The sequence below is a fragment of the Sebastes fasciatus genome, chromosome 11 (genome assembly GCF_043250625.1).
Source record: "Sebastes fasciatus isolate fSebFas1 chromosome 11, fSebFas1.pri, whole genome shotgun sequence".
NCBI classification, from domain to species: Eukaryota; Metazoa; Chordata; class Actinopteri; order Perciformes; family Sebastidae; genus Sebastes; species Sebastes fasciatus.
Genome location: NC_133805.1, coordinates 18,529,457 through 18,555,836, shown reverse-complemented (window position 1 = coordinate 18,555,836; position 26,380 = coordinate 18,529,457). Strand labels below are relative to the sequence as shown.

Here is a 26,380-nt window from a genome sequence, read left to right as displayed (position 1 = left end):
AGCTGTTGAAGTTACATTGTCATTCAGTTCATGTCTAAATCTATTGCTCCCTCCTCACCATTTGTCAAGCATCGATCTTCTGCAAACAGGCGACCACTTTCTAAGTCGTTTATCCTCATTAATCGGCCATCGGCCCCATTAACAGCTGCAAACCTGAGTGAGTCATGTATTTGTCCAATTTAAACTAATATGCGCAAACAAGCGGCTGAAAAACGTCAATGCAAGACAGTTTTATGCAAACAACACACTTAACGTCACTGTAGCCTCAATTCGGCAACATTTTATTTAGAGAAAATTTAACAAACATAACAAGAACATTCATCATCAAAAATAAAAAATGTGCATTTGTTGTTGTCAGTTGTCTGTTCAAATGACAGAATGACAAAGTAAGGAAAAGTTGCCAGTGAGAGCTTCAAAGTGAAGGAAAGCCCTCCACACAGTCACTTGACATCTGTCTGAGCTGCTTTATATCCGTGCAATAACCCTAAACTTCCACTTCTGAGGTGACCACACAAAACGGTAATGAGCTTCAGACACTTCCACAGGATGCTCAGGAGGCTCTTTTCCATATTTATGAGGGGCAACATCAGACCATTTCAAGTGTCATGTGGCACACTTTTAAAACTGCACGGGGAAAACATCAATATTCTCCTCACTTTATGTTTATCACCCACCATAAACAACTCTAGTATTTTACAGTCCATGGTGGGATTTTTCCTAATGTTCACATGTAAAAAAAAATTGTATTTACAGTCAGTATTAATAATCTTGGTCCTCCTTGTTTGTTTTAAAGATGGATTTTCCATAAATAACTTACAGAAACAATTAGTGCATGTAAAAATATATATATATATATATATATATATACAGTATGTTCAGAGTCAAAGACTGTTACAGATATTCACACGAGTCTTTACATGAGAGGCAAGTTTCACAGCTGATACTGAAATAAATGCTGAGTGGAAATATGCATAAAGAATGAAAACTTAAAGTTTCATTAGGTAACATGTGAAGCAGGCGGCTGGGAAAATGCAAATTTCTAATGATACATTTCTCAGAAACAATATATCGTGATGGGTTGGTGAGTAGCTTTACAGTATGTGTTTCACCCTGATTGACCTTTTCTCAGGGCAATTGTTTTCACCACCTCCATCATGCCTGCAGATCAGTAACAAATAGTATTTTATACTACTTTATTCTTCTACTTTGCTTCATTTCAGAGGGAAATATTGTACTTTTTTTGCACTGCATCGTATTGTTTTTCATTACTTTTACTTAAGTGAAGAATCTGGTGCATGTTTTCCAGTGTGGATGGAGGTGGTGAAATGCGTCACCCATCCATGCCTGCTCGCTGCTGTAAACGGGCGCAACTTTGTATTTTGCACTTTAATTTCCTATCAGTCACTAAATGCAACAACCAGCAAGTCCTTTGGGAAAATACAGCAGACGTACAGGAGTCTCACTCGTGTTTTTCTCCTTCTTCCAGTGCAGCCCACAAAGTGCACTTGTGCGTTCATTTGGTGTTTGATGGCTATGATGACTGAAACTCAACTCCACCTGTTCTCACCACATGCTGACGTACAGTAGCACAATGTTGTTGTAACTGAGAAACTCACGTCACAAAATGCTGAATTCATTCATTTACCGCAGCAGTTAGAACACCGCAGAGACACTTCCTGCCATGTGAATGGAGCAGCCTCCAGATGGTTGGTGTGTGTTTGACCTCTACTATGAGCACATATTGGGTTTCACTTGTCATTGGGCTTGGCATCTCCTGATCAGTGCATATGCTGCTTTGTTAAGTGCTACACAGAAGCAGATCGTGACATAGTCACAGAGTCCAGCACTCGTATGTTCACTTTCTACAAAAGTCTCGACTGTTTGAGCCAGTTTTTGTCGGACATCTAAAGAGTAAGACAGAGACGGTGATGAAGAATGTTGTATGAAGAGCAAAGGTCCGTTAAGATGCTTCATGTAAAGTAGGTCCCTCTTCACAGTGGTGCTGATGAATGTCGCTATGAAAGTCTGGAGGAGTTTATTGTCTAGCTGGTTGTGTCTGAGAGAGCATTTGAGGGCTCCTCCCTCGGCCTCCGCAGGCAGCGTGTCTCTGTTTCACTAATGTCCAGGTCTGGCTGATCCTCTGCTGCTGCCGCCGCTGCTTCCTCTGAGGCGCCGTCACAGCAGGAGCACGCCTGGGCAGCACGGACAAAAGGAGAAGTTGAGAGGTGAGGTTTCAATTTGACTATATTTGACTATAGCCAAAACAAAAAAAAACTAAACAAATATAACCCAAACACATAACAGATGAACTCTGACCAACATATGAACTACAGTCATATATTTAGAAAAATAATGTTTTCCTAAAAGACCATCTGCAAATTACTTTTACCAGTTTGATATAATCTAATGTGATGTGTCTAACTAACAATAGTAAATAAGCCAAGAATGTAAAACCGTCTCGACTAAAACCCTGATTTTCCACATATTATTATAAGCCAAACTCAAATGAAATGAATTAAAAAAGGTCCCTCTACCTTGATGTCTATCGCCTTGGGCAGACCTCCCCTCTTAATCCAGGGGTGGACCTGCATCAGCTCCTTCTTCTGCTCCTCTGAAAAGCACGGCTGGTTATTCTGCAGCAGCCTCAACTTCTCTCGGTCTTCTCTGAGCACTCTCTGGATGTCACTGCGGACACAGCAAACACACAAACACGCCACATTCAATACTCCACCCAACAGTCGGATCTGACAAAAACTTTATGAGACTGGGGTTTGCAAATGAGCGGGTTGGACGATGTATTCTTAATGTTGGAGAATCACTAACTGTGTAAACAACAATGCATTGATTTTCTGTCATTATCTTGAGCTATTAAAGTCACTGAAACCTTTGATAACCATCTAGAATCAGGTTCACAGTCTAATCCAGTGTCAGGCTCCTCTCACCTACTGACTGTGTACATGTAAGGGGGCCATCTAGTGGTCAAAAACTGTCCCTGCAACAATCATGCTTCCAGTTGCTGATTCTTGTTTCAATGGCCCAATGGTTCCTCCGTCTGGATGCAAGTTTTACCCTTATCCTTCCATAACAAACAGAGGGTTGATAAACTAAATCAAACAGTAGTTGCTAAAAGGCCATTATCCAACTCCTCACTGGCTACGCTCCTGTCCACACACCCACCGCGAGGGCAGCTGATAGGTCATCATAACCTTGTCATCTGCGTTCGCAGTGAGCAGCCACAGCGGGTCATGCAGGACTTACTTGATGAAGTGTTCGCTCTGGTCCATCTCCACGGGCCTTGCCTCGCTGCCGCTCAAGTGACCTTTGACCTTCTGGCTGTTCTGGGACGAGTCCACGCTACCAAAGTAATTGCTACTGTTGTTGCTTCCTGAGAACATCCAAAGAGCACAGTATTAATACTTTTGAAACAAACATTTTTACTACAAAAAGACAGTATCATTAAAGGGCAAAAATCCTGTGCCAGTGGTTGCCGTTGAAAAAAGTAGTGAAGGAGGTTACCAAAGTAAGCTAATCGATAAGGTTATTTATAATGTGAATGCCAGCACTATCTGAGTCAAAGTTAGCTGTGCTAAGTTTTGAATTAACTGAAAGGGTTAGTTCTGACTTTTTGAAGTGGGGTTGTATCTATACTCTCTCATCATATCTATAAGATTGAAACTTAAGTCCCAACCTGTTCCACTGCCGGAAGTCCCGCTGGCTGACATCCTGCTTTTAGACGTCCCACTGTTGGACGTCCCGCTGTTGGATGTCCCGCTGTTGGAAGTACCGCTGGCTGAAGTTACACAGCCATTGGACCCTGAGCCAATAGACCCCGAGGTGGCTGAGCCGGTGCCTGAGCAGGAGTCCTCGTGAAGAATAATGTCCAGCATGTCGCTGGACAAAGAGTTGGCGTCGCTGGTGTTCCCGTCGCCACGTGAACTCGCCTGTAAAAACAAAAACATTAAAGCGTTACTATTAAAGAGGAGCTGGACTTCAAAGCTTTTGGCCAGCAGGCTGTAGTACTTCCTCCATCTCCTGCATCTTTGTGATACAGGCAGGTGCAGCATCATTGGATGTGTTGCATCCCGCCTCTGCATTTTTAGACTAAACTGGGAGTATATTACTGCAGTGAGCATGGACAATTGTCCATCTCACCAATCACCCGGTACACAATACCATGTGATTACAATAGCTACACAATAAGGCTGAGCATAGTTAGAAACACGACAGTGATTCTGATCAGTCTGCATTTGATTTAAAGTTTGGCAAACCAATTTAAGAATTTGTGAAAACATGATTGCATTCATGGTTAACAAAAGATGATTTTTTTGTGGTCCTGGTCACATTTCAGTATAATACAATACAGATAAAACAATAAGTTGTTCTTTTGATGATAACACTGGTTGGTTGCTAATGTTAATGTATGGTTCAAGCCTTGGTTTGGTTCTGGCATGCAAAATCAAAGAGTGTATGTATGTGCAGTCATACACACAGTACTGTGTGCTATAATACGTTTTCGGTGTAACTCTGTAAACATTTTAGGTAACTCAATACATCACTTGTTTTCATGAGGTCAGATTATGTCTTTTTAAAGTCTCATGCTTTAAATCCATGTCACTCTTGGCAATAGGTTTTACTGGATAGACAATAACATTGCAATGTTAAAAAAGCTAATCATAAAATGAAAAAAAGTGAAACTGTTACAGTCATAGTTGACATATGGAATCAGGGAGGAATGGGATTGGAGAAGTGTGGAGGTTTTCTGATGGTTTGCTTACCTCTTTGCTGCAAGCCCTCAGCCTAGAGCACACTTTATCCCAAGACAAACGCTCACAGACACTGGGCGAGCCCTCGCAATACAACGGTCCAGGTGCACCAAGGAGACTGAGAGACGGCTAAAGGGTGTAAGGGATAATAACATCGTGTGTTAACACCCTGGGCCACATTTCGTCTAGACTGACTTGACTTTACACATGGCATAGCAATACAATAGCAAAGAAGTGCTGCACGTTAATACTGTGAATGATGTGGAGGAATCACTGTGACATTGGCAATTTACCCACAATGATAAAGTTCAGCGAAGCATTAACATTTTAGGAAAGGAAGAGGAAAGCAAACAAAAAGAGGTTTGTTTACCTGATTCAGCTCCCTCTCCTTGGCCTGGCTGTCACTTGCTCCTTTCTCCCTTTCAACAGTGTTATTCCCTTGTCCTCCAGAGGAGAGCACGGTGCTGTCCTGCCGGTCCACAGACAGCTCCAGCTCCAGCAGGTTGAGGGGTGAGCTGCAGCAAGACTGGAACAGGGGTGGGGACCCCGGGCCTCCACCTCCTCCAGACTGCGGCGTAGAGGAGCGAGACTGACCCTCCACCACGGGCGCCTTTGAGGTTTCCGAGGATGGAGGGAAGTAGAACGACGGGGTCTGGTAGCCCGCTTGAACAGCTAAGTGGTTCTGTGTGTTGAACTGGTTCTGGACACTGAAGGAAGGTGGAGCTGTGAAGGAGCCCTGGCCTGGATAGGCAGCCTGACCAAAAGGCTGTAGTTGGGTGGGGAAGCCACCAGTGGCTGCGTGGTACATTTGCTGTGGAGGTGGCAGTCCGGTGGCCATTGGAGGGTAGGGCATGGGCAGCATTAGAGCCACAATGGGGGTGACCATTGGGGTGACCATGGTGGTGACCATGGGGGTGACCATGGGGGTGGTGTAGGGAGCAGCATGGATTGGTAGGGGACAGGCAGGGGCCTGAGTGCCCTGATTGTCTCCAAAGCCTTGTAGAGTGGCGTCTGTACGGGGATCTATGGAGCTGGCTCCGGGGTAAACCTGGAGGGGGTAGCCTGGCATCACGGAGGGGTAAGCCATGGGAAATGCTGACTGTGAGGTGTCAGAGCGTGACCAAGAGGTCGGGTTAAGGCCGTGAGTTAGGAGAGGAGGCCGCAAATGTAGTCTGTGATGGGACACTGTGCTGTCCGACGACTCCATCTTCTTCGCTCGCTTTGACTTGGTCTTCTTATTCCGTGTGCCTCGCCGCGCCGCGGGCTCTGCACACGGTCCACCCCGCTTGGAGAGTCGAGCAGCAGGTACAGCTAGAGGTTAGAGAGGATAAAATTTTTTATTATTATAGATAGAAACTACAAAAAAACACCCAAGTTGTAATAAACTGTCATTATCCTTTAAATGCTTTTGGTATGTCAGGTCATAGGTACCATCGTTGGCGATCTGCTCTCTCGGGCACTCCAGGTACTGAGAGCAGTTTTCTTTGAGCTCCGCGAGTCCTCGATGTTCCCTGAAGTGATACAGAAAGGTCTGCTCCTCCTTCTGCGTATGGGCGGCCAAAACCTGCTTGGTCAACCCCAGTTTTTTATAGGACTCCCTCTGCTGACTGTGAGGTGAAACAACAGAAAGAGGAGCCCGAGGCCAGAGGCTCTGGCTGGATTTCACCGTCTGTCCTGTTCCTTGGACATCCTCTTTGATCTCTGTATGTCAGAGGGTGACAGAGGGAAAGAACTTTAACACGCTCTAAAGCAATGAGAGGTGGAGTTTTATGCAACACAGCTGTTTAGCACTGGCAGTGACAACGACAAAAGCAGGCTTGAATTGGCACATTAACGGACAACATTGAATACAACGCCTTAAAAATGGGAAAAATCGTTATTGATTTTTATAATTTTCGAAAATGTTAAATAATGCAGTGAGGTTCAAAGTTGTGAAACAGCAAAACATTATACAGTATATTCCAAAGTGGTGAATTACTGTTTATATACGCTTTATATCAGAGTAGCCATTGAACCAGCGGCTTCTTCTTTTATTATCGGTTTTGCCAATTGTGTCCATCTTCATCGCTATTCCAGTTAATACTGTATTTTGCATTAAAGAGGACCTATCATGCTTTTTGACTTTCCTTTAGCAACTGATTGCAACTGATATACCGCGCATTCTTTAAGTTTTTAGATTAAACTGAAGAAAAATCTTATCACCACCATTGCAGTTATTTTAGACGCGACCCAATAACCCTGCAAACGTTTTGTGCACATTGAGAAGAACTAAAAATTTGACACAGTTGCTTTTTTCTGTGTTTGAGACACAAGCTGCTCAAGCATCCACTGACAACACACACATAGAGAAAGAAGCGCGGACACATACAGGAGTAAAGTTGGATTTACAGTGCTGTGAAAAACCATTTGCCCCTTTCCTGATTTCTTCTGTGTTTGCATATGTGTCACACTGAGTAGCTTCAGATCTTCAAAAAGTAGCTGATGATTGAAAATATACAACTGTGTCTGAGTTGAAAATTTACGCAAAGGAGAGTTTAAAAATATGTAACACAATTATGTTCCGCCGTTGGATAACTTTGTTTCTTATTTGAATTAAATGATAAACTATGTTACAGTATGTTAACTGTCTAATAGTACATTTTGTCTGAAGATCTGATATCTTTGTGTGATAAATATGCAACAATAGAGGAAATCAGATTGGAAGCAAACACTTTCTCACGGCACTGTACCTGACTGTGGTTGAGGTTTCTTGTCCCCAACATGCACTATGATGCTACTGTAGCTACACTGGCTGGTTATGGACGCCACACTTTCTGGTTTGTTAGGTACAGGTAAGGGCAGCGAGGTGCCCACTACCGCTGTGGCCGCGTCACTGGACATTTTGTCTCGAACATCCAAAGCGGAGAGAGCAGACTGATTCCTCAACAAGGCTGGTTCTGCCAAAGAGAACAGAGAACAAGTGATACTGACTGGCATTGTAGAGGCTGAGAGAGAAGTTTAAAGGAAAGGCCGTAGCTTTGTTTGATAAGGTGACAGTGTTTGCTGTCTTTCCTTGGTAGGAGCTGGAGTGGTGACACATACCTTCAGACACCTGCATGCTGTTAGGTCCCTTCGGTTTTTCCTCATCTGAGTTAGAGGACGTGGTGTTAGAGGAAGACTGGCACTTCCTCTTCATTGGGATAGGAACATTACAGCTCTCCAAGTACCTACGGGAATCACAACAACACCAGGTTATAACCATTTTGAATTTTCAATTAGATTTTATTTTATTTTAGTATTGATTTTAGTATCCGCGACCCGATCCCGGATAAGCGGTTGAAGATGGATGGATATTGACTTATTGATTTCATTTTAGTTTAGTGTCAGTTTTTCAGAAAGGTTATCGTAGTAAATGTACAAGGCTGGGTACAAAATGCATCCTACACAGGATCAAAGCTACCATTCCTCAAAATCGTGTGAATCTCCGTACCTGACAACACTGTCCAGACAGCTGATCTGCTGGTAGGAGTAGACGGACTGATCTTTTAAGGCTGTCTCCTCCTGGGAAGAGGACCGACTTTCCTCCATGGCGGCACCGGTCTCCTTCAAGTGGAGGGGAGCGGCTGAGTCTTTGGGCCGCACCACCGCTGAGCTCCTCTGTACGGACTCTACTGGAGAAATGCCAGGAGTTAGGGGCTACTCCAGGACGGGGTCTTTATTACTGTCTCAGACACACTATCTCAACCATTTACACACAAATATGCAGGTAGTTGTCAGCTGGACTTACTGCCATTGCTTTTCTTGATGTCTGGTTTGGTTGTCTGCTGCTCCTGGCACTTCTGAAGATGTATTCCTTTACAGATTTCCTGAAAAGTTCGCTGTAAAAATAGAGACACAAGACTCAAGAGTCATCTGATATATGTGGAATTTGTAATATATAATATGTTGGTAGGACATTTTACTAAGATATTTCAATCCAAAAATACAGCAATATAATAGAATAAATTGAAACTCAACTTGGTTATAGGGCTGGGCGATAATTCAATATGATGATTTATCGTCTGAATAATGCTGAATAATCATGTCATGGTCAGTTATTGTGTATAAGTTCAACAACCCAGTATCTTTTCTTGCCATATCCTCCTGTAGCAGGACTACATGGGCTGGAACACACTGTACTAAACTGTATTTGGGTTTTACTCACCGGTCTGACTTTGCCGCTCACTTCCTCCTCCTCCTCTTGTCGGGTCTTGCTCCCGCTGTCGTTGAGGCTCTCGCTCGACGAGCTCATGCCCACAAGGTGGTCATTTCTGTTCACACTGCTGTAGCCACTGGAGCCGCTGTTATGGACTGGCTGATCACAGATATAGAGAGGGAAGAAAGGTGTTTTTAAATTTTTCATCCTGTTGTGTTCTGCTTTTTAAATTTGATTTGGGTTTTTTTGGATATAAGATGTTGCTCTAATCCCTCAGCTCTCACCTGTAGCAGGAGCCGATGGATCTGCTCAGTAATCTCCTGGATGTCAGAGTCCATGGTTTTCATCTCACGGATGGTTGAGACCGGGGCCACAAAAACGTCTTCATTCACGGGGCCCCTGGTTATCAAAAAGCACATCAGCAGATCAAGATGTGTCAAACAGATACTGGTTCATGAATGAAACACTGTGAAATTCATATCTATTCAAAGACTGGCTTATTGACAGCCACTATGTCAGACCGTATATCAGCAAGACAGTAATACTCACATGCGCACTTTATGTCTTCCGATAACGAAGGAGACTTTGCGGCTCCATGGGTTGACGAAGCTGGACCAGCTGGTGTCAAGAATGATGTATTCTCCGTTTCGCGCACGGAACCGGATGGACGAGTGGTCAAATGGTTGTCCTGCGAATTGAAGAACTGCAGAGAAAGCCAAAAATATCATAGTCAGATTGTGATTGGGACAGATTTAAGAAATTCGGAAATCTGTTTAATTCTGTGAACTCACTCTTTCTGTGAATAGCCAACATAATCGGTCGGTCATTGGGATGAAGGTGGAGGAGGATTGATGTGCCAATCAGGTCCTGGGGGAGGTACCCGAGGAGAGGAACCGCTCTGATGCACACAAAACACATCGCTAGGTTAGTTGGCAAGCAACAGCACCAATCCTGTTCTCCTCTGATAGTTGGGTGTTTTGTGTGCAAACATCCCGCAATGACTAACCTCTCATCCACATCCTGAAACACACAGCTGGGAGTGTGCGTGGTGGTGAAGATGCGTTTGTCTGTTGGATTTCTGGGTGCTTTAAGGAAGAAAAAACATTTTTAATTATTAAGGTCTCTGCTATCTCATATAGAATAGGGACTAGTATAGAAAGCTTTCAAAGTCAGCAGCAGTAAAAAATGAACAAAGTTTTAAATGCTAAATTAGCCACTGGAAGATAAAAAGAGATATCTTCTTTTCTTTTCTTATATGTTTTATGGATTGTTAAGCCCTTACAGGCAAACTTGTGATTTAGGATTTTGGGATATATAAACAAAACTGGCTTGACTACATATCATCTACTTCAGAATAACAATACTTGTCCCAGATCTTAATTACTTGACCGACAATTTGACAATTTTTGTAAATGTGTTTAGTCCAATATATAGTACAGTATAGTGACTGAGCAGTACGAAACAAATATGAACTTTCAACAGCAAATTCACAAAGTGGCAAAATAACTGAGGACCTCCTTTAAACATTGTTCTTACCATCATAACCAGAGTGAACTCTCTCAGCCAGCAGGAGGCAGCAGAACTGGTCGTCAGCATGTACTGTGTCTTGGACCTTCATCCGGTAGGGCGTCATGCGGAATGGATAGTACTGCAGATTGCCCTCACACTCCTTACCACTGCTAGATATTAGTAAGAAGAAAAGATAAATAAAAATAAGGATTACTTGTTCATTTAAAATACAAGTTTTCACAAATGATCTCTGTCCAGGTGTGGATTTTAGATTTCAAGTTATTGAACACAAGGGGGCAGTGTTTAGCTATGTTTCCATCCAGATCAGTGTACAATTAATGAGAATGAAGGAATTAATCAGAGTTTGAGACCTCAAGGGCAATGACATTTTTGCAAAGTCTTTTTCATCTGAATGAGGATTAGATTGAAGGTTTGATTTGAGGAAGGGTTTGGAGTGAAAGAACAATTACGTCAATGGAAAGTCCTAACAAGTACAGTAAGGTGTGTGCTTGTGTCTGTCTGACTATATGTATAACACTGGCCTGGAAAAAAGCATCTGCATCACAGTTCATAAGGATATGATGTCACAAACTAGTTGAAAAACATCTAGAGTGGAAATGACGGTATGAATATAAACTACAAACAGGTAGGAGCAGCACGTTTGAACCAACACACACCCACCTGATACGACAGAAGAAGGACTTCTCCTGCATGCAGTCAGGCGGCGAGGACTCTGAAACGGAAAAAAATAAATGTTTTAATTCAAAAGCAACAGGATCCGGCTGAATACTAAATCAAGGTCTCGTCTCCAGCAGGTGATGGAAGATTAAATCCATCCACAAAACATCAGTGAGGAGCGCAGCGCTGCACTTAAATGCAATGAATTTAAACAGAGTCCAGGCTCTGAAAGGAAGTTGGTGCGCCAGCCAAAATGTTTCCAGTCGTATGTGGGACAAATCACAACAGATTAAGTGCAGCTCTGATGTGTAGAAAAGATTTAAGGTCATAGACCAACAAGTCAATCTGGGGAGAAGATATAATGAGCTCTCTGAGTTGCTGAAAAGAAAGAAGGCCTTGGGCAGTTTTTGTTCTTCTGTGAACTTCTAGTTCAGTGGCCGGTGTTGCTTTAGCACCTGAGACAGCTCAGTTTGTTCCATCCAGCTTGACTGAACGGGGCAATCATCATCAGTTTGATGAAAGAAGAAGGTCAGGTCAACTTGAACTTAACACACCACGTTGATGGCAGCATGTGCTTCACTTGACTTGTCACCAGGCTGACTCGCTATCCAGGGGTCTCATTCACAGCTATTTATCTCTCCAATACATTTTCAGAGTGTGACAGTGTCATCTTCCTTAACTACTACTATGATCTATCTTGAGTATCACACTGAGACACCACGTAGCTGTTATATATGTACCAACCTGCTCCAGTGCACATGCTCCAGGAGGGCAGGCGGTATGGCGTCGTGAAGCTGTAGAACACACTGACATCCTGCGGCGTCAGGAACTCCACAAACTTTCTGTTCTTGAAAACTTCTCTTTTGCAGTTGAGGATGGAGGCAGCCTGATCGGAAATATAGACTATCCTTCCTGTGACGAGAGACACCGCCACTGCAAAAATGTCCTGTTGAGGAGACAAAATCCAAATCAATTTAAGTATTTTTGTTCACAATCTTCACACCAGTATATATGCAGCTAAAACAATTTAAATATTTCTTTTAGTTTAAAGATGATTCAGTGACTCACGTTGTTTTTGAGGGTGTATTCAGAAGTAATGCTGTCTATCTCCTCTATCGTATAAGAGGATACATCCAGGCCTGAAGGTTGACTGTCACTGGTCATCAGCAGCTGGTAATACTCCTCATTGGCTGCAACACATAGATAGTGATTTTTATTAAAGTCTGGTCACAACATAATATAAAATACAGAATAGATGGACACTGATATTTTACTGAAAACAACAATGATGAAACAAGGATGATCTAGTCATATTGATGTCACAGACATTTTCTAATGATTAAACATGTCTCGTTGCTACGCTTAAATGCGTCATCTGTTGAACCTCTACCCGCCCATTTCCATCTGTAAACATTTACGCAGGGTAGAATTAAGTCTTTACAGACCATTACCCATAGATCTGCTCACACAACGTTCCCTCCTGGGCAAAGTTAAGTCTAATTTGGATCTCATTCAGCTACCACGCTTCCTGATTACCAAAGAAAAGACATTCTTGTCGCACAAATAATAGCTACATTCGTGAATGTGGAGGGAATTATGAAACTACAGACAGCTTAAACAAAACAAATAAATAAATAAAAATAGGAAGAGACCCTAAAAATAGCACTGTGTAGAGGTGGGGCAAGAAAGACGGAGAGATATGAATGCACTTTACCTTCCACTTGTTTGACGCAACGGAGTGCGTACTTGAGGGTGTTCAACGTGGAGGCCTTGCTATTGTGTCTCTTCTCAGCGGGCAGGAGAAGCTTCAGCTCTTTCAGTGTTTTATGCAGCTCCTTCTGGGTCTTGGCTTTGGCCGACTCCTGTGAACTGTAAGTTGCACAGTCAGATATTGCAATAAGTAAAACATTCCCTCCAAAATAGATTAGAAAAGCTAATCATAGATAATGTAAAAGGGGGGGGGAGAGGTTTTCAGTGTTACAGCGGTGGTCAGTGCACTAACCTGCAGCCGCTGGTTGAAGGGTTGTCTTGCTCTGAGCTCAGCAGACTGAAGGCGTTTGAGCTGCTGGGAGGAGACGGACTGTGAGAGTTCGAGCTGTGGGGAAGAGAAGAACAATTCAACATTTTGCGACAAAATAGAGCCTAAAAAAAATTACTTAATGACTTCAATCACCTCAAAGAGACACAAGACCAGAGAGGGAGAGACATATCGGTAATCAAACAGTAGACTGATTGGGTACAAAATGTTGGTATTATTTGGGGATATTTCTGAAGCACAAGGTGCTCAAGCTACCTAATAATAAAAAATAAAACAGGTAATCTCACAATATGGGGTTCTGTTAAAGTGGGCCTAAAAAAGATAAGCCGGTTTCTGCCTTTGTGGAAGTAAATGGGGAACAGTGCAGACACAGCTTCAGCTCTCATTTAGCAGCCAGGCTACAAAAGAAAGCACACTTGAGTCCGAGGTTATTCTCAACTCCTTGTTGACCTTAAGTGCATCTGTAGCTCAAAAGGGTACACACAGCAGGAGAGCAGCAACACAGCAAGAATTAGGGGCCGAAATATAATTAGGAGCAGGGGCGCAGATCGAAATCTGGGCCTGCTGAAAACAGCTCTCTTGGCGCCCGGAAATATCTACAATCTCTGCACGTCTCAGGCCACCTGTCTGACTCTGGGCTTCCTAAGTCATTTGACTTCCTGCGCCCCTGGGAGTAAAAAATATTCATGAATTACTCGTTCCACCAAATGGCATTGAGTATACGGTTAACAAATGCAAAATAGGCGTCTTTATTTCAGTCCTAACTCTCTTTCTCCTGCCTGTTTTTGTACCTGTATGTGGTGGAGACAAAATGAAGTAAGACTCATGTAGAAGGCATGGAGAGTGTGTGTGTGTGTGTGTGATCCAGTGCATTAACCTACAAGCTTAACACTGCATTATTACAATAAAAGCCCTCAGTTGCACAACCCAGGTTACTATGTACAACCTGCTTACCTGGCTAAGAATAGAGAACACTTTTACAAATAGCCTCTTTAAGCACAAGCAGGCATCTAATGCTATCAAATAAAGCCTTCAGTGTGTTACGAAACAAGGTGCTCAGAGAGGCAGGGGAACCCGAGGTGAGGACACGGACGAGGTGCCTTTGTTAAAAGACCTTTATCATGATGGAGAAATGTCAAAACCAGAGCTTTGTCTTAATTCCATACTGCATAAGCCGAGCAGATTCACAGTATATACTGTAGTGTGTTCATGCTGGTGTTACAAAAAGTATGTATACTAAAAAAAGTTAGTTGTTGGACCGTCCCACAATGCAATGCACAAAGGAAATAAAAGAGCTTCTCACAGCTGCAAAAAATGGACAAATTACGGATGGCCAGAATAATAATATTAATATTGTCAAATAAATGTATTCAAGTTAAAAGTACAATATTTCCCTCTGAGCTGTAGCCTAGTGGAGTAGAAGTATAAAGTTATATAAAATGGAAATACTCGTGTAAAGTATTGTAAAGTATTGCACTTAAGTACTATACTTGAGTAGCCTAAATGTACTTAGTTACATTCCACTCTGCTAGAACACAACATTGTTTACAAGAGCACAAAGTTCTTCATAGATCTAGCCTCTTACTTTTGTTCTTAAAGTGCACCCAATTGATGCATTTAACCACATTTTTATGATGTTCTTATGGCACATGTTGACATTTTTTAAGAAATTTTTTTCAACATACTATACTATGACTTTTTAATGACATTTTTATGATGTTAATATGGCATACTTTGACATTTTTAAGTCATTTTTTTCGACATACTATACTATGACTCTTTAAATTACATTTTTATGACGTTTTTTATGGCAATGTTATCAGTCTTAAATTATTTCAGTATAATACTAACCTCAGCATCTGTTCAGCTTGCGCACTGTACTAGGAACCAGGTATCTGGGCAGCATCTGAATTTGTTGGTATTTGCTTCCAAAACAAAAGAGGGCAATCCAAAGGCTCTAGAATATCAGTATCTAAAAGAGTAAACACACAGAAAGCCACCAATAGTTTTAGCCATTTTACGTCTACGCCAGGAACTGTGTATCTGTGGTAGTAACTCAACGAAGTTGGATTCAAACTGAAGGTGTGTGTATATGTAGTCCACTGTATTAGCCAACAAGCTTAACTTAAAACTATTTACAGCGGTTTGCGATCCTGTTTCACCTGAGCTACAACTCTGTAGGTTACTATGAATAATCCGCTTACCTGCCTCAGAATAGAGAACACCTTCACAAATAGCCTCTTTAAGCAAAAGTAGCAGGTATCTAATTCGATCAATTGTAGCCCTCAGTGCACCAGAATACAACAGCTGGTTTTAGACTGGACAGTCTTAATATGTATTAGTGGGCTAATTTGCAATGTAAGCAAATCTGTGAGTCGTGGAAACATGTTCCCAAAGAGTAAGAAGACTTTCTATTTTGGTTTCTACTCTGTTTCTCTGCTCAAGGTGAAGATCAGGGCAAGGTGGCTTTGTTTAACTAGAAACCTTCCACTGACGGACGGGGTGTGTGGAAACCTCATTACATTGAAGACACATGAATAACACAGAGAATCAGCTGCATACAAATGAGGCAAAGAGGAGCTCAAGTGGTTTTCCATTCTGTGTGACGACTATAAAATAACTATTCAACTATGAATTAATTTAGAGTAAATAAATAATGATGACGATGATGAATCTCATCTGCCGACAGCATCGAGCTCAAGAGCTCCGTTAACGGAGGTTCCATTGAGTTACATTATGGTGTGTTCAAGCTCTGCTTAGTTAAAAGGAGTATTGGGCGATGTTAAATTATAACGCTATCATGATGTGTTCAAAAGTAATCATGTAAAATGTAGTTTTTAACAATATTTTGTGTAAATTATGAGTAATCGTGATAAATAATCATGACCTCAATATTGATCAAAATAATTGTGATTATCATTTTGGTCATAATCGTACAGCCCTAACTTTAAGTATATTTTGATGCTTGTAAGCTTTTGAAAGCAAGACTTTTACGTATTTGTATTTTTAAACTATAGTACTGCTATCTGAGTACTTCTTCCACCTCTGGGTATAATGTACTCTGTTTGGTCAACAATCAAAATAAATAGTTTCTTGATTCCAAACTTAGCCAGGCATTGGTAGCCTTGTATATTATTATTACGCCTACAAGCTTATCAGTGCACATATACACTAACATCAGCAGCTCTCTAGAGACACTGACTCATCTTTCAGATACAACATGTTGCTATAGATAACAGGCTTAAATGACTTAGTATAGACACAACATCCACAAATAGCCTCTCCTAGTACAACCATGGGACCTAATTCTAGCAAATGCACCCAGTTATCGGTTTATAAAGGTACACCTGTACAATGTAATGTTCAGAATCTGTTGCCACTGTGTCAGAGTTTGAAACTACCCAAGCTCTGTCAAGTTGTATTGTGAAGTGTGGCCAGTCTGTGACTTGGCCACTCCAGAGAAAAAATGTTTGACATAGTTTTTCTCATGTGACTTTGATGGCAATCAAACACAAAAATGTGGGACTGTTTCTTTAAGAGGTACATTCATCTACATTGTTCTAATGCAACCACTCTTCTCTCTCTCCCTCATACAAATGCACAGCTGAGGGCCACAGATGGTTGAAGCGGGATCTTTGGCCTTTGTCAACAGAAGCCGCAAAATTCAACAAAAACTCCATATGGCGGCTTAATGAACGGAAATGAAACTGAATCAAAAATAGTCAATGTCTCAGTGTAAAATTGGAAAAAGTTTGGCTGTCAAATATTATGTTTTTCATTTAGTGACCTGTATAGTTAAAAACAAGTTGTTTTGTGTGAGAAAGAGAAGTAGAAAAAAGTGGAAAAATGACGGAAATTGTAAAAAATAAAATCAATATAGAGAGAGATAGAGAGTCTTTTTGGAATTGAGTGAGTGAGTTTACAAAAAAATGGTTACAAAAGATTAGAAGTTCAATTGAAGCGAGGGAGGGGTGAGATAGAGGATTAAAGTGAGAGTTGAAGAAGTAGTTAAAGTCATCCTGTCCGCAGATGAGGGAGAGCTGGTGTGTGTGTGAGATCCATGTACAGTACAAGCAGGAAGAGGGAGAGGATTAAAAAAAAAAAAAGATATGGATTCAAAAGGTAGAGCGACGTGAGAGAGACCGAGCAAAGCTACTTGCTCCGCCCAGTACCTAACAAATAAGAGCCAAACATTGCGTTGCTATAGCAATAACAAGGAGTTGGAGAGCGTGACACAACCCATCTGGCATTGAGAGGAAGCCTCTCAGATGACATCAATCGAGTCTTCCTACTGGAAACAACAGTCATTGTATTTTTTCCACTGCTTGAGACCCGTTCTGGTCATCTCGTGAACAGACTGCATTGTGTCTGTGAACCTATTTGTGGCCACGCTGTGGTCACGTCCAAGCAGAATTTAGAAAATGAAAGAGTAACCTTCATCCCATTTCATCCTGCTAACAAGAACAGTAGCTCCCCACTCTGGTCTCTCTCTCCCTCTTCTCTTCACAATCACAGAAAGCAAGCCAGAAAAAAAAACAGGCCAACTAATGGTTTCATCATTCCCACAACCACCACTGACCTCTTGTTGCTTTCAGAAGATTCCAGCAGTGCCGAGTCTTTACTGGTGTCGTTGGAGCTGCCCATTGACCCGTGGCCGTGGCTCTCGCTGCCATGACTCTCGTTGCCGTGGCTTTCATTGCCGTGTGATTCGGTTCCACTCCCGCTGGACCCGCTGCTCTTCATCTCCACGTCCTCCTCGGGGAGCGATCTGGAGCGGGCCTTCTTGCGATGCTTGTGCGGCGAGGCGGGAGGATCCTGACTGCTGCTGTCGCTGCCCTCTGAGGTGAGGCCTAAGTCGGTCCCGCCTTGGCCGTAGCCACGCATCCGGTGCAATTGTGCCATGGAGCTGCACCCTGAGGCCCCCCTTGGCATGGAGCCGCATGAGGCTCCATCCTGGTCCTTCAGCACCGAGAAGCGATAGGGCTTGGAGTCTGAATCTTCCGACATCAGGACGAGTGCTGTCCTGGGCTTGTTGCAGGTAAGTTGTAATTGGATAATGAAAGAACACAATTACCCCATTTTCACAAGGGTGTCGCCGGAGAAAATAAAAGAGGACGCGGATTGATCTGTTGAGAGATAACAATAAGATAACACATGTTAGTAATGAGGTAACAGTCCATTGCAAGGTATGCATATTTTTAATATTTAGGAAACACACGATTAAGTAAACATATGGTAGAATCCTATGACAAATCACCTTTGTCAAGTAAGTTTCAAGTCTCTGCAAGAGCATTTTAATGCCATGTTGACATGAACTGAAATCAGTGGCTACCTAGACAACAGGAACCAAATATAAACTTTGCTTTTAAAAATGGTCAACAATATGTAAAGTATACATAATTTGTATGAGATTAGTCAAAATATGCAAAACGCTGGCATGGTTCTTCAACACAAAGATGCATTAGTTCATGTGCATGTGCGCACACTTGCATGTTCACACACACATATGCAACCATGCACATGGTTCAAAACTGTTTGCGAGACAAATCAATGCTTCATCAGTCCTCCTTCAAAAAGGTGTCTTTCTAGTCTTTTGTCTGGTGTGATATCAGAGCACATAGCAGGGTTTAACCCCTGAGCTCCGCAGGGCCCTGCAGGTGCTTCTCTGATGTACAGTCAAAACGCTCCCTTGTACAGACAGTGTGGTCTTTAAGATCAGTGAGTCGGTCCCATCTGAGCCCTCCAACCCTTTCAAAGGATCATCCACCCTGGGACACATAAAACACTAGACAGCATTGATCTGAATGCCACCATAGGTTGCTGGCCAGGAGATGTGGCCCTGTTTTCTGTGGCTTTTAATAGGCTTTAAATACTGCCCTGTACAAAACCAGTGTCAGCTCAGATATAAATACCAGCAGAAATGAGAAAGATGCGTATAACTGTCTATTCAAACGACCAAATGTTGGGTAGCTCTTTCCTAGGAAATTTCCTATGGTTACAGGAAGAGACACGTGTTACATTTTAGTGAGCATAAACAGTGACGTGTTTGGAATAAACACAAGGAAAACGGGTAACCATGATCAGAGGAATAAACTTATATCTTCTACAGAAAAAGACATTGCGGCACAGTGGCAGAACTGTATGTCAAGTTAGACTTCCAAGAGAGCTTAAGTAAAATCTATCTGGTAAGAACTATATTGAGATTCACATGTACTAAAGTGCAAGATCAAATCGTTGAGATGTAGTATGAGCTGCTTCAGCCCATAATGATATAGAATTATGCTAATTATACTATAGTGATGTACAGTAATGTAACACATGGTTCGTATGAGTGTCGCTGTGTGAGCTACATTTGACAGCTTGCATTGTCACCAAATGGAATTCTTCTACATTTGAACTTGATACAAACATTAGTCTGACCAATTAATTAAGATCAAACTTGACATTTAGAGCACAGGTAAAGTTATCACTCACATAATCCTGTTGCTGGGCAACGTGAAGGTAATAAGAAAGACATACGGTGTCCGTGTATTACCTTCAGCCTGGCTGTTTTCCAGGGATAACCTGACTAAGCGGTGGCATGTCTTCTGCTCTGCCGCGCAACGGAAAAATATCTATTTTATACTCTGACTGACACCACACAGCTTTATGCCCTCCTTAATTCACCTGAGCTCTACGGGGATCAGTACGTGTTTATTTAGTCTATTGAAGTTAGTCTTAAGCACCAAGCCCATGCAAGCACAGGCATTTTATTTTACGTAGGTTTTTCCTAGTGTTCATGTTGTGTTTATCTGCTAAGGATACGTTGAAAGATGTGAGTTTTACTGTGTGTATGTAATGTCGAAAAGGTAGAAAATGCTTCACAAGAGACAAATGTGGCTGACTGAAGAGGAAAGGCTAAAAGCCTCATGAGCCTTGCTGTTGATGCAAAAAGCCTTGACGAATTCATGTCCAAATGTTTAGAGCCGTCTCTCATTAATACGGAATCATTGAAGTATTTTTAAAAATGGGATTTGACAGTATTCTTGTTTGTTTTCTTAAACATTTTCAGTGTTTTATTTACTCTAAATTACACAAAAGAACATGAGCTAAATTATAGTCTGTACTCACAAGCAATGCAAATGCATAGACAGAGTTTTTCAGGTCAAGTGTGAAACCGAAGCTGCAGCTGATGACCGGTTTCATCTGGTTGTCAGAGTGGTCATAGTTCTGCCAAACCTTTATGGCAAAATTAATACTCCCATTAATAATTAACCAATCTGAAGGCCCTTTCAGAGAGCAGTGAGTCTACTTATCAATGACCAGCCGCAAAGTAGAGTGTTTTCCACCATCAGTGCTTTTGTGTGAACTGGGTCAACAAACAGATAAATGACGAAGAAAATGATGAAGAAGCAACGAGGTGTCTATAGTTTGGAGACTGCTTGGTAAGATAAACTGGAGACATTAGTTTGGCAATGACCTGCCTTCAATGCAAAGTGCAGCGATGGAGCTAGACACTGTGGTTAAGCTATTTTCTGCTGAATAAGGTAAAAAAGCCATTTCCTAGAGAGCCTTCTATTCCATATAGCAGGTCATCTAACTGAGAATATAACTCAGCCAACATGCTGAACATTCTGCACAAACCGCTGACATTTTGGCAGGCGCTGCTGCTCAAAGTCTGGTCCAAAGTTAAAGAGCTGACTGCCAATGTGCCCGATATTCACAAAGTCCAAGAGTTCACACCCGGTTACCGGCTCCAGGAACCGCTAGACATTAACCCCATTAGCTCGTTAGCACGGCAAATCTCTTTGCTCAATACCAGCAGACGGTCAGAGAGAAGATGAGGCAATAGAGCTGTAAGAGGGACAGATTTACAGAGAAGAGGGGGGGAGATAAAGAGAGAGTATCTAAACATGGTCCTTTAATGAGAGCATGAGGTGAGCATATCCACTCTGATGAGATGAGATACTAAGACTAGATACAATCTCAATTAGCAATTAAGACATGGCAGGTATAGACAGAGATACACTTCCTCCTCTACTCTGCGAAATATTCTTCCCTTTAGGCATAAGCCTTCAATGAAATGGTGAGAGTGAGCAAATATCTGAATTTCTGCACCTACATTATTATTATTAGGGCTGTGTATTGGCAAGAATCTAGTGATACGATCATACAATCTATCATGATACAGGGGTTATGATTCAATATAATGCGATACTGTAAGCAAAGCCAATCTAATTTTAGGAAAACTCTCATAGTATAAAGAACGCACCGCCATGTGCAAAACAAAAGAAGTTTACTTTTTTATGCAAACAGAACAGTGGGATCTGCATTTGCATTTATCACAGCCCCTGTAACATCCAACATCATATAGCACGACTTTGAGAGGACACATCTCTTTGCAAATGAAATGAAGTATTGACTGAGTTGTAAACTGTGTAAGTAATGTAAACTATTAATTAAAAATCGATACAGTGTTTCTGAGAATCAATACAGTACCACAAAACATAATATCGAAATATTCAATATTTGTAATATTTTCTTGCACCCCTAATTATTATAATTTTTGTTGAGTAAATGTAGTTTTTTGTTTTGGAAACATTGTTTCTTACCAATAAAAATGGACTGAATTGAACCTGGTAGACAGATTTGTGCAGCTGCAGACCAACACGTACGTGATGTTCCAGCACTCTGAATGGACAATCAAATATTTACTGTAGCAGCACTGGAATATTTATGAGATGATTTATCGTGTTCCTATGTTTACAGAAACAGGAAACTTTATCAAGATGCTTAAAAGACCTCTGCAGTAAGGGTTACCTGAGGTTACTTCAATATCTGTGATCTCTTTTTTTCCCCCCGTCATTAACTGAATGTATTTCATCCTGTTGAGCTGCAGCGATGGAGGGAAGTGAAGGAAAATAATATGGATTTTATACACCGATCATAATTTTAAACTGATCCATAGGAAGCGGTTACATCTTACATCGAGGTGGGTACAACGTGTAACAGGTGGCTAACAAGGCAAAATGATCAACATAACACAATTACAGGTTATGCATTACTCCTCTTGGGCCCTTTCTGTCATTTTAATGCAATCAAAAAAACATTCAGGGCTATCAAGAGATGAAACAAATCTTGACCGGTTGGGAACATGTTGCTCACTTGGCTTTTCTGAATCTTACGGGAGATAATTTAAAATAAATCACTTTTTCATGGTACAAAGGATGGAACACTCTGGCTTAAAACCATTAAAGTTAAGATTGTAATCAGGGTTGGAAGTTTGATTATATTTGGTCAATTTGTTAGGTCTGGCCACCGCTGTAGTGGTAAACACAGTTTTCCTAAACTGGTGAAAAGATTTCCTAATAATCTTCCTTCTGTCTCATCTTTATTTTTCTCATTTGTTGCTGTTCTCAATCATTACAAAATATCTCTTTTATCTGTTGTAAAAATATTCATGTCCCAGCGCTGTGATTATATTATCTAATCATCTGAAACCATCTTATACAACAGCTGCAGTTTTATAACTGTCATCATGTGACTTTCAACTCAAATACAGCGGGTCATCACCATCTTGCAAAGTACACTCAATTTGCATGATGACTTACATAAGTTTACATTGAGTGGGTCAGATAGGGTGAAACACTGCGTACGTACAGTTATTGTAGCAGTTCAAAGGGTGTACGTTACCCTATAACACCTGCAACATGAGATGACACATAAGCCAGCTGCATTCACTGAGATGTGGTTGAAAGCAAAGCTACTAAGTGAAGATTATTTTTTAACATAAACTGGATATTACATTTCAAAAGCAAAAGTTAGCACTGAAAGCTATAAGATTTTCGGTCTTGATTACTAAATCTCATATTTAACAGTTCTTACACCACAGTTTTGGTTAAGACAAAATTTAACTCTGAAATAAGGCTGCAACTAACGATTATTTTTAAAAAAGTAGATCTTTAAATATCGTCCGAAGCATCACTTAAAATGTAAAAAACACAGGTAGACTTCTGCAGAAGAAACCAGATAACTACTGATTACTAAACAAGTCTCTGAAAGGATTATTAGGTGTGTCTATGAATCTGTTTCCTGACCATCAGCATGTACTTTTGTGTTTTAGCAGTGTATTACTGCACTCCTTGATAAGTTATTTTTTTCCCTACTTTAATGTGATTTCTCACAGTAATCTGGCTTCTTGTGTAGGCAAACATCATGGTTAATATCCAACCTTTAGGGCAACAACAGCTGAATGAGTTTCCATGTGCAGACGTGACTGAGGTTGCTCTAAGAGCATGTTACATAATTCGTTAACCTACATCTATTTTCAAGGATGTCTTAAAATCGGTCATAATAGATCTGATGCACACTTCACAGCGTACTTCCAAGACCACCCAAGGTTTTATCCATTTGCTTAGTGGCTAAAAACAGAGCAGAGGCCTTAATGTTCAGACCGAAGAAGGAAGTGTGCCATCACAGCGGGAGGATTAAGTTTGCCATTTTCGTCTTCAGTTCCTAGACCCAAAGTGAACTTCACATGGAGCCACTGACTGACAGGATAATATTTATTCAGTGTCCACACAAACACTTCCAATTTGAGACACCGCATTTAAAAATGTTAAACCACAGGTATGACAGACTGTCTAGAAACGTAATCTGCCTTGACAGCAATTTTACCTGGCAATAGATAAAAAAGAAAAAGTAATTTGCAAGCAGCTCCTCTCATGCTGTAATCGTGGGCGTGGAAACTTGTACCCTGCGCCAAGCCAAATGTTTCGCTGATTGTAACAGTAAGATAAACAAGTCTAAGTGAATTCTCCCTCCCTAGCTTTACATGCATCAGTCATCCTCTCTCCTCCCTTTCGAGTAACCAAGGGAAAGCTGAATATGACTGCAGCCACTTCAGACTTGCTGCTGATATTCTGCTTGGTGCTGGATGACCTAAAGGTCCGTCACATACACAGAATCAGTTAAATTAAGTTCTGTGTTTTAATGCTAAATACAGACTGTTTGGCCAAAACGATTAAGGAGCAAAATGCTATTTCATTGTCATCTTAAACACATCCAACATATTTGTATCACCAACACCTGATTTTTGGATTGCTGCTTCCTTGACTTGGCTTTATGTTTATGCAAAGTTAAAGCCAGCTTTTACCATGCAAAAATGTGCCATGCCTTTTAATTCATCAGTGCATCCCCTCTATTCAGACCAGCAACAGCTCCATTAATAAATAAAACCATTTACAACAGTAAAAAAGTCCTCCATTCAAACTTTCACTTTGAGTAAAAGCAAAAAAAGCATTAAGTCAAATGCAATCAAGTATCAGAAGTAAAAAATACTACCTTGAGAGTTATGAATCAGTAAATGAACACTATACCCAATACACAGAGTATTTCTAATGATGTTTGATTTAAGCGCCAGCAATGCTCGATACTGTCACTGTTATGTAAAAATGTGTATCTCCAGTTTTGAGGGGATTTTCAGGCTTTCAGGTTGCTGCTGCCCAGCTTGTGACAAAACCTCCATTTTTAAAGGTCTTTACATAATGTTAAAAAATGCAGTGTCATCAGGCTAGAAAAAGGCATTTTTTTCTGAAAAGTTGATATTTGCACATTGTTATACTCACTCTACCTCATTTTAATTTGCAGTTTGCTTATGTTTATAGTGTGTTATCCTATGTTTATATTTTACATGTTAGTTGTAGTAGTTTGGTATGTTTATAATGTATCATAATATCTTCTTAACTTGTGTATTCTATACATATATAACTCTAGTGTTGATATGTATATTTACAATTGTCTGGATAACCTGCTGCTGTAACAATAATTTCCCAATTTGAGATCAATAAAGTACATCTATCTATCTATTTATCTAACAACAGGAGGAATGTAATCAGTTACTTTTCCTGCAGTAGTTAATCATCTCCCCAAACTGCCTGTAGGGTTGTAAGTGCAGCTTTATATATAATGCATAAAATGTATACTTTCACAAAAAGTAAATAAGTTCCAGTATCACAACATTGTATTTGACTTTTCCTACCTATGCCATAGACAGCTTAAACATAATTGTCAAAACAAATTAGAATGAATGAATGCTTTCAAAGAGGCAATGTCTCCTTTATGTAAGATTTCAACCTCGGAGCCAAGAACCGGCTGACTTAAGCATCACAGCATTATGACACAGTATCCTCTGGGAAAAACAATCGCTCACATCTCGCAAATGCCCCTAATCGGTGCTGCTGCATATGACTTTGTGCCATGTGCTGCTGCAGTCGACTCTTTATGTAAGGAGTTGTTTATGTGACAGTGACACAAGAAAAGCACCTCTACAATGAATGCACCATATGGGACTGACATCCCACACCAGTTATTTCTGTCAGCTCGACAACAACAACAACTCTGCAGCAGCTCAGTGACATATCAAATTTTAGTGCGTAATGCATTTCACTCCTCTTATGTAAATGCATGTTGCTTATAGAGCAGAGTGCAGGTCAGCGGTGGTATTTCAGTTTAACAGAGCTGGAGAGGGTTACTCCCACACAGATGGATTTATGTCATGTGGGCAGGGCTGCTGCTGCTGTAGTCTACTGACCGGGATTGACTCTCATACTGACACAGTTATGCAACTTTCACGCTTCACGTTCACATAATAGTATTTTACATAATCCAGAGCATAGCACGTTAAACAGTGATCATACAGTAATGTGTTGCATTTAAAAACATATTAAATAACACAGCAACACCCATAATGTTAATGTTACAGATAGTAAAACTGCACCAACCTCACAATAATGCAAATCTTCTCCTGATCCTGCAGAGAAATAAAGCCTTGTTGTTTTTAGAGCTTGTTGTGGTAGAGAAACCGACCGGGTAACGACGATCCTAGCTGGTTTGGTCCGGGTCTGAGGTCTGACACACTCCCCGTTCAGGTTTCCAGATACACTACTCTGCCCTGGATCTCCAGCGGAGGCAGTGACTTCATTCCGAGCCGCTCCTCCTCATGCTCGTCGCTCATTGGTCCGGAGAGCTGTGCATCTCTGCGTCACAACGCTCTGAACCAATAGACGCAGGTGGGCGGTGACAGCGACCGACGCTACGCGCTCCTATTGGTCCACACCGCTGCCAGTCTTTTACATAAGGCTGTCAGCCGCTTTCACGTGGAAACCCACGGCTTCTCATCTCGTGTCAGCAACAAGAGCAAATCACTACGACGCAGCTGCACGGTGTGAATGAAGCGGT

The 26,380-nt window shown here is 41.4% G+C and overlaps 1 protein-coding gene across 3 annotated transcripts; it reads right to left on the bottom strand.

Moving 5' to 3' along the window:
- Positions 1-248: 248 nt before the first annotated feature.
- per2 (period circadian clock 2) lies at positions 249-26,095 on the bottom strand. 3 transcript variants are annotated; one of them, XM_074651312.1, is made up of 24 exons: positions 25,924-26,095; positions 17,742-18,288; positions 13,127-13,219; positions 12,839-12,993; positions 12,193-12,314; positions 11,869-12,070; positions 11,128-11,179; positions 10,474-10,616; positions 9,944-10,022; positions 9,729-9,835; positions 9,487-9,640; positions 9,222-9,336; positions 8,947-9,096; positions 8,530-8,620; positions 8,233-8,413; positions 7,845-7,969; positions 7,493-7,699; positions 6,195-6,464; positions 5,134-6,074; positions 4,776-4,892; positions 3,689-3,941; positions 3,259-3,385; positions 2,535-2,685; positions 249-2,192 (listed from the first exon to the last, which is right to left on the bottom strand). In XM_074651312.1, the coding sequence occupies exons 2-24, from the start codon at positions 18,167-18,169 to the stop codon at positions 2,043-2,045; spliced, it is 4,413 nt and encodes a 1,470-aa protein (XP_074507413.1). In that variant the 5' UTR covers positions 18,170-18,288; positions 25,924-26,095; the 3' UTR covers positions 249-2,042. The 3 variants fall into 3 exon arrangements, with proteins under 3 accessions (XP_074507413.1, XP_074507414.1, XP_074507415.1); XM_074651313.1 differs by having other exon boundaries at positions 8,233-8,410; XM_074651314.1 differs by lacking the exon at positions 7,493-7,699.
- Positions 26,096-26,380: the final 285 nt, after the last annotated feature.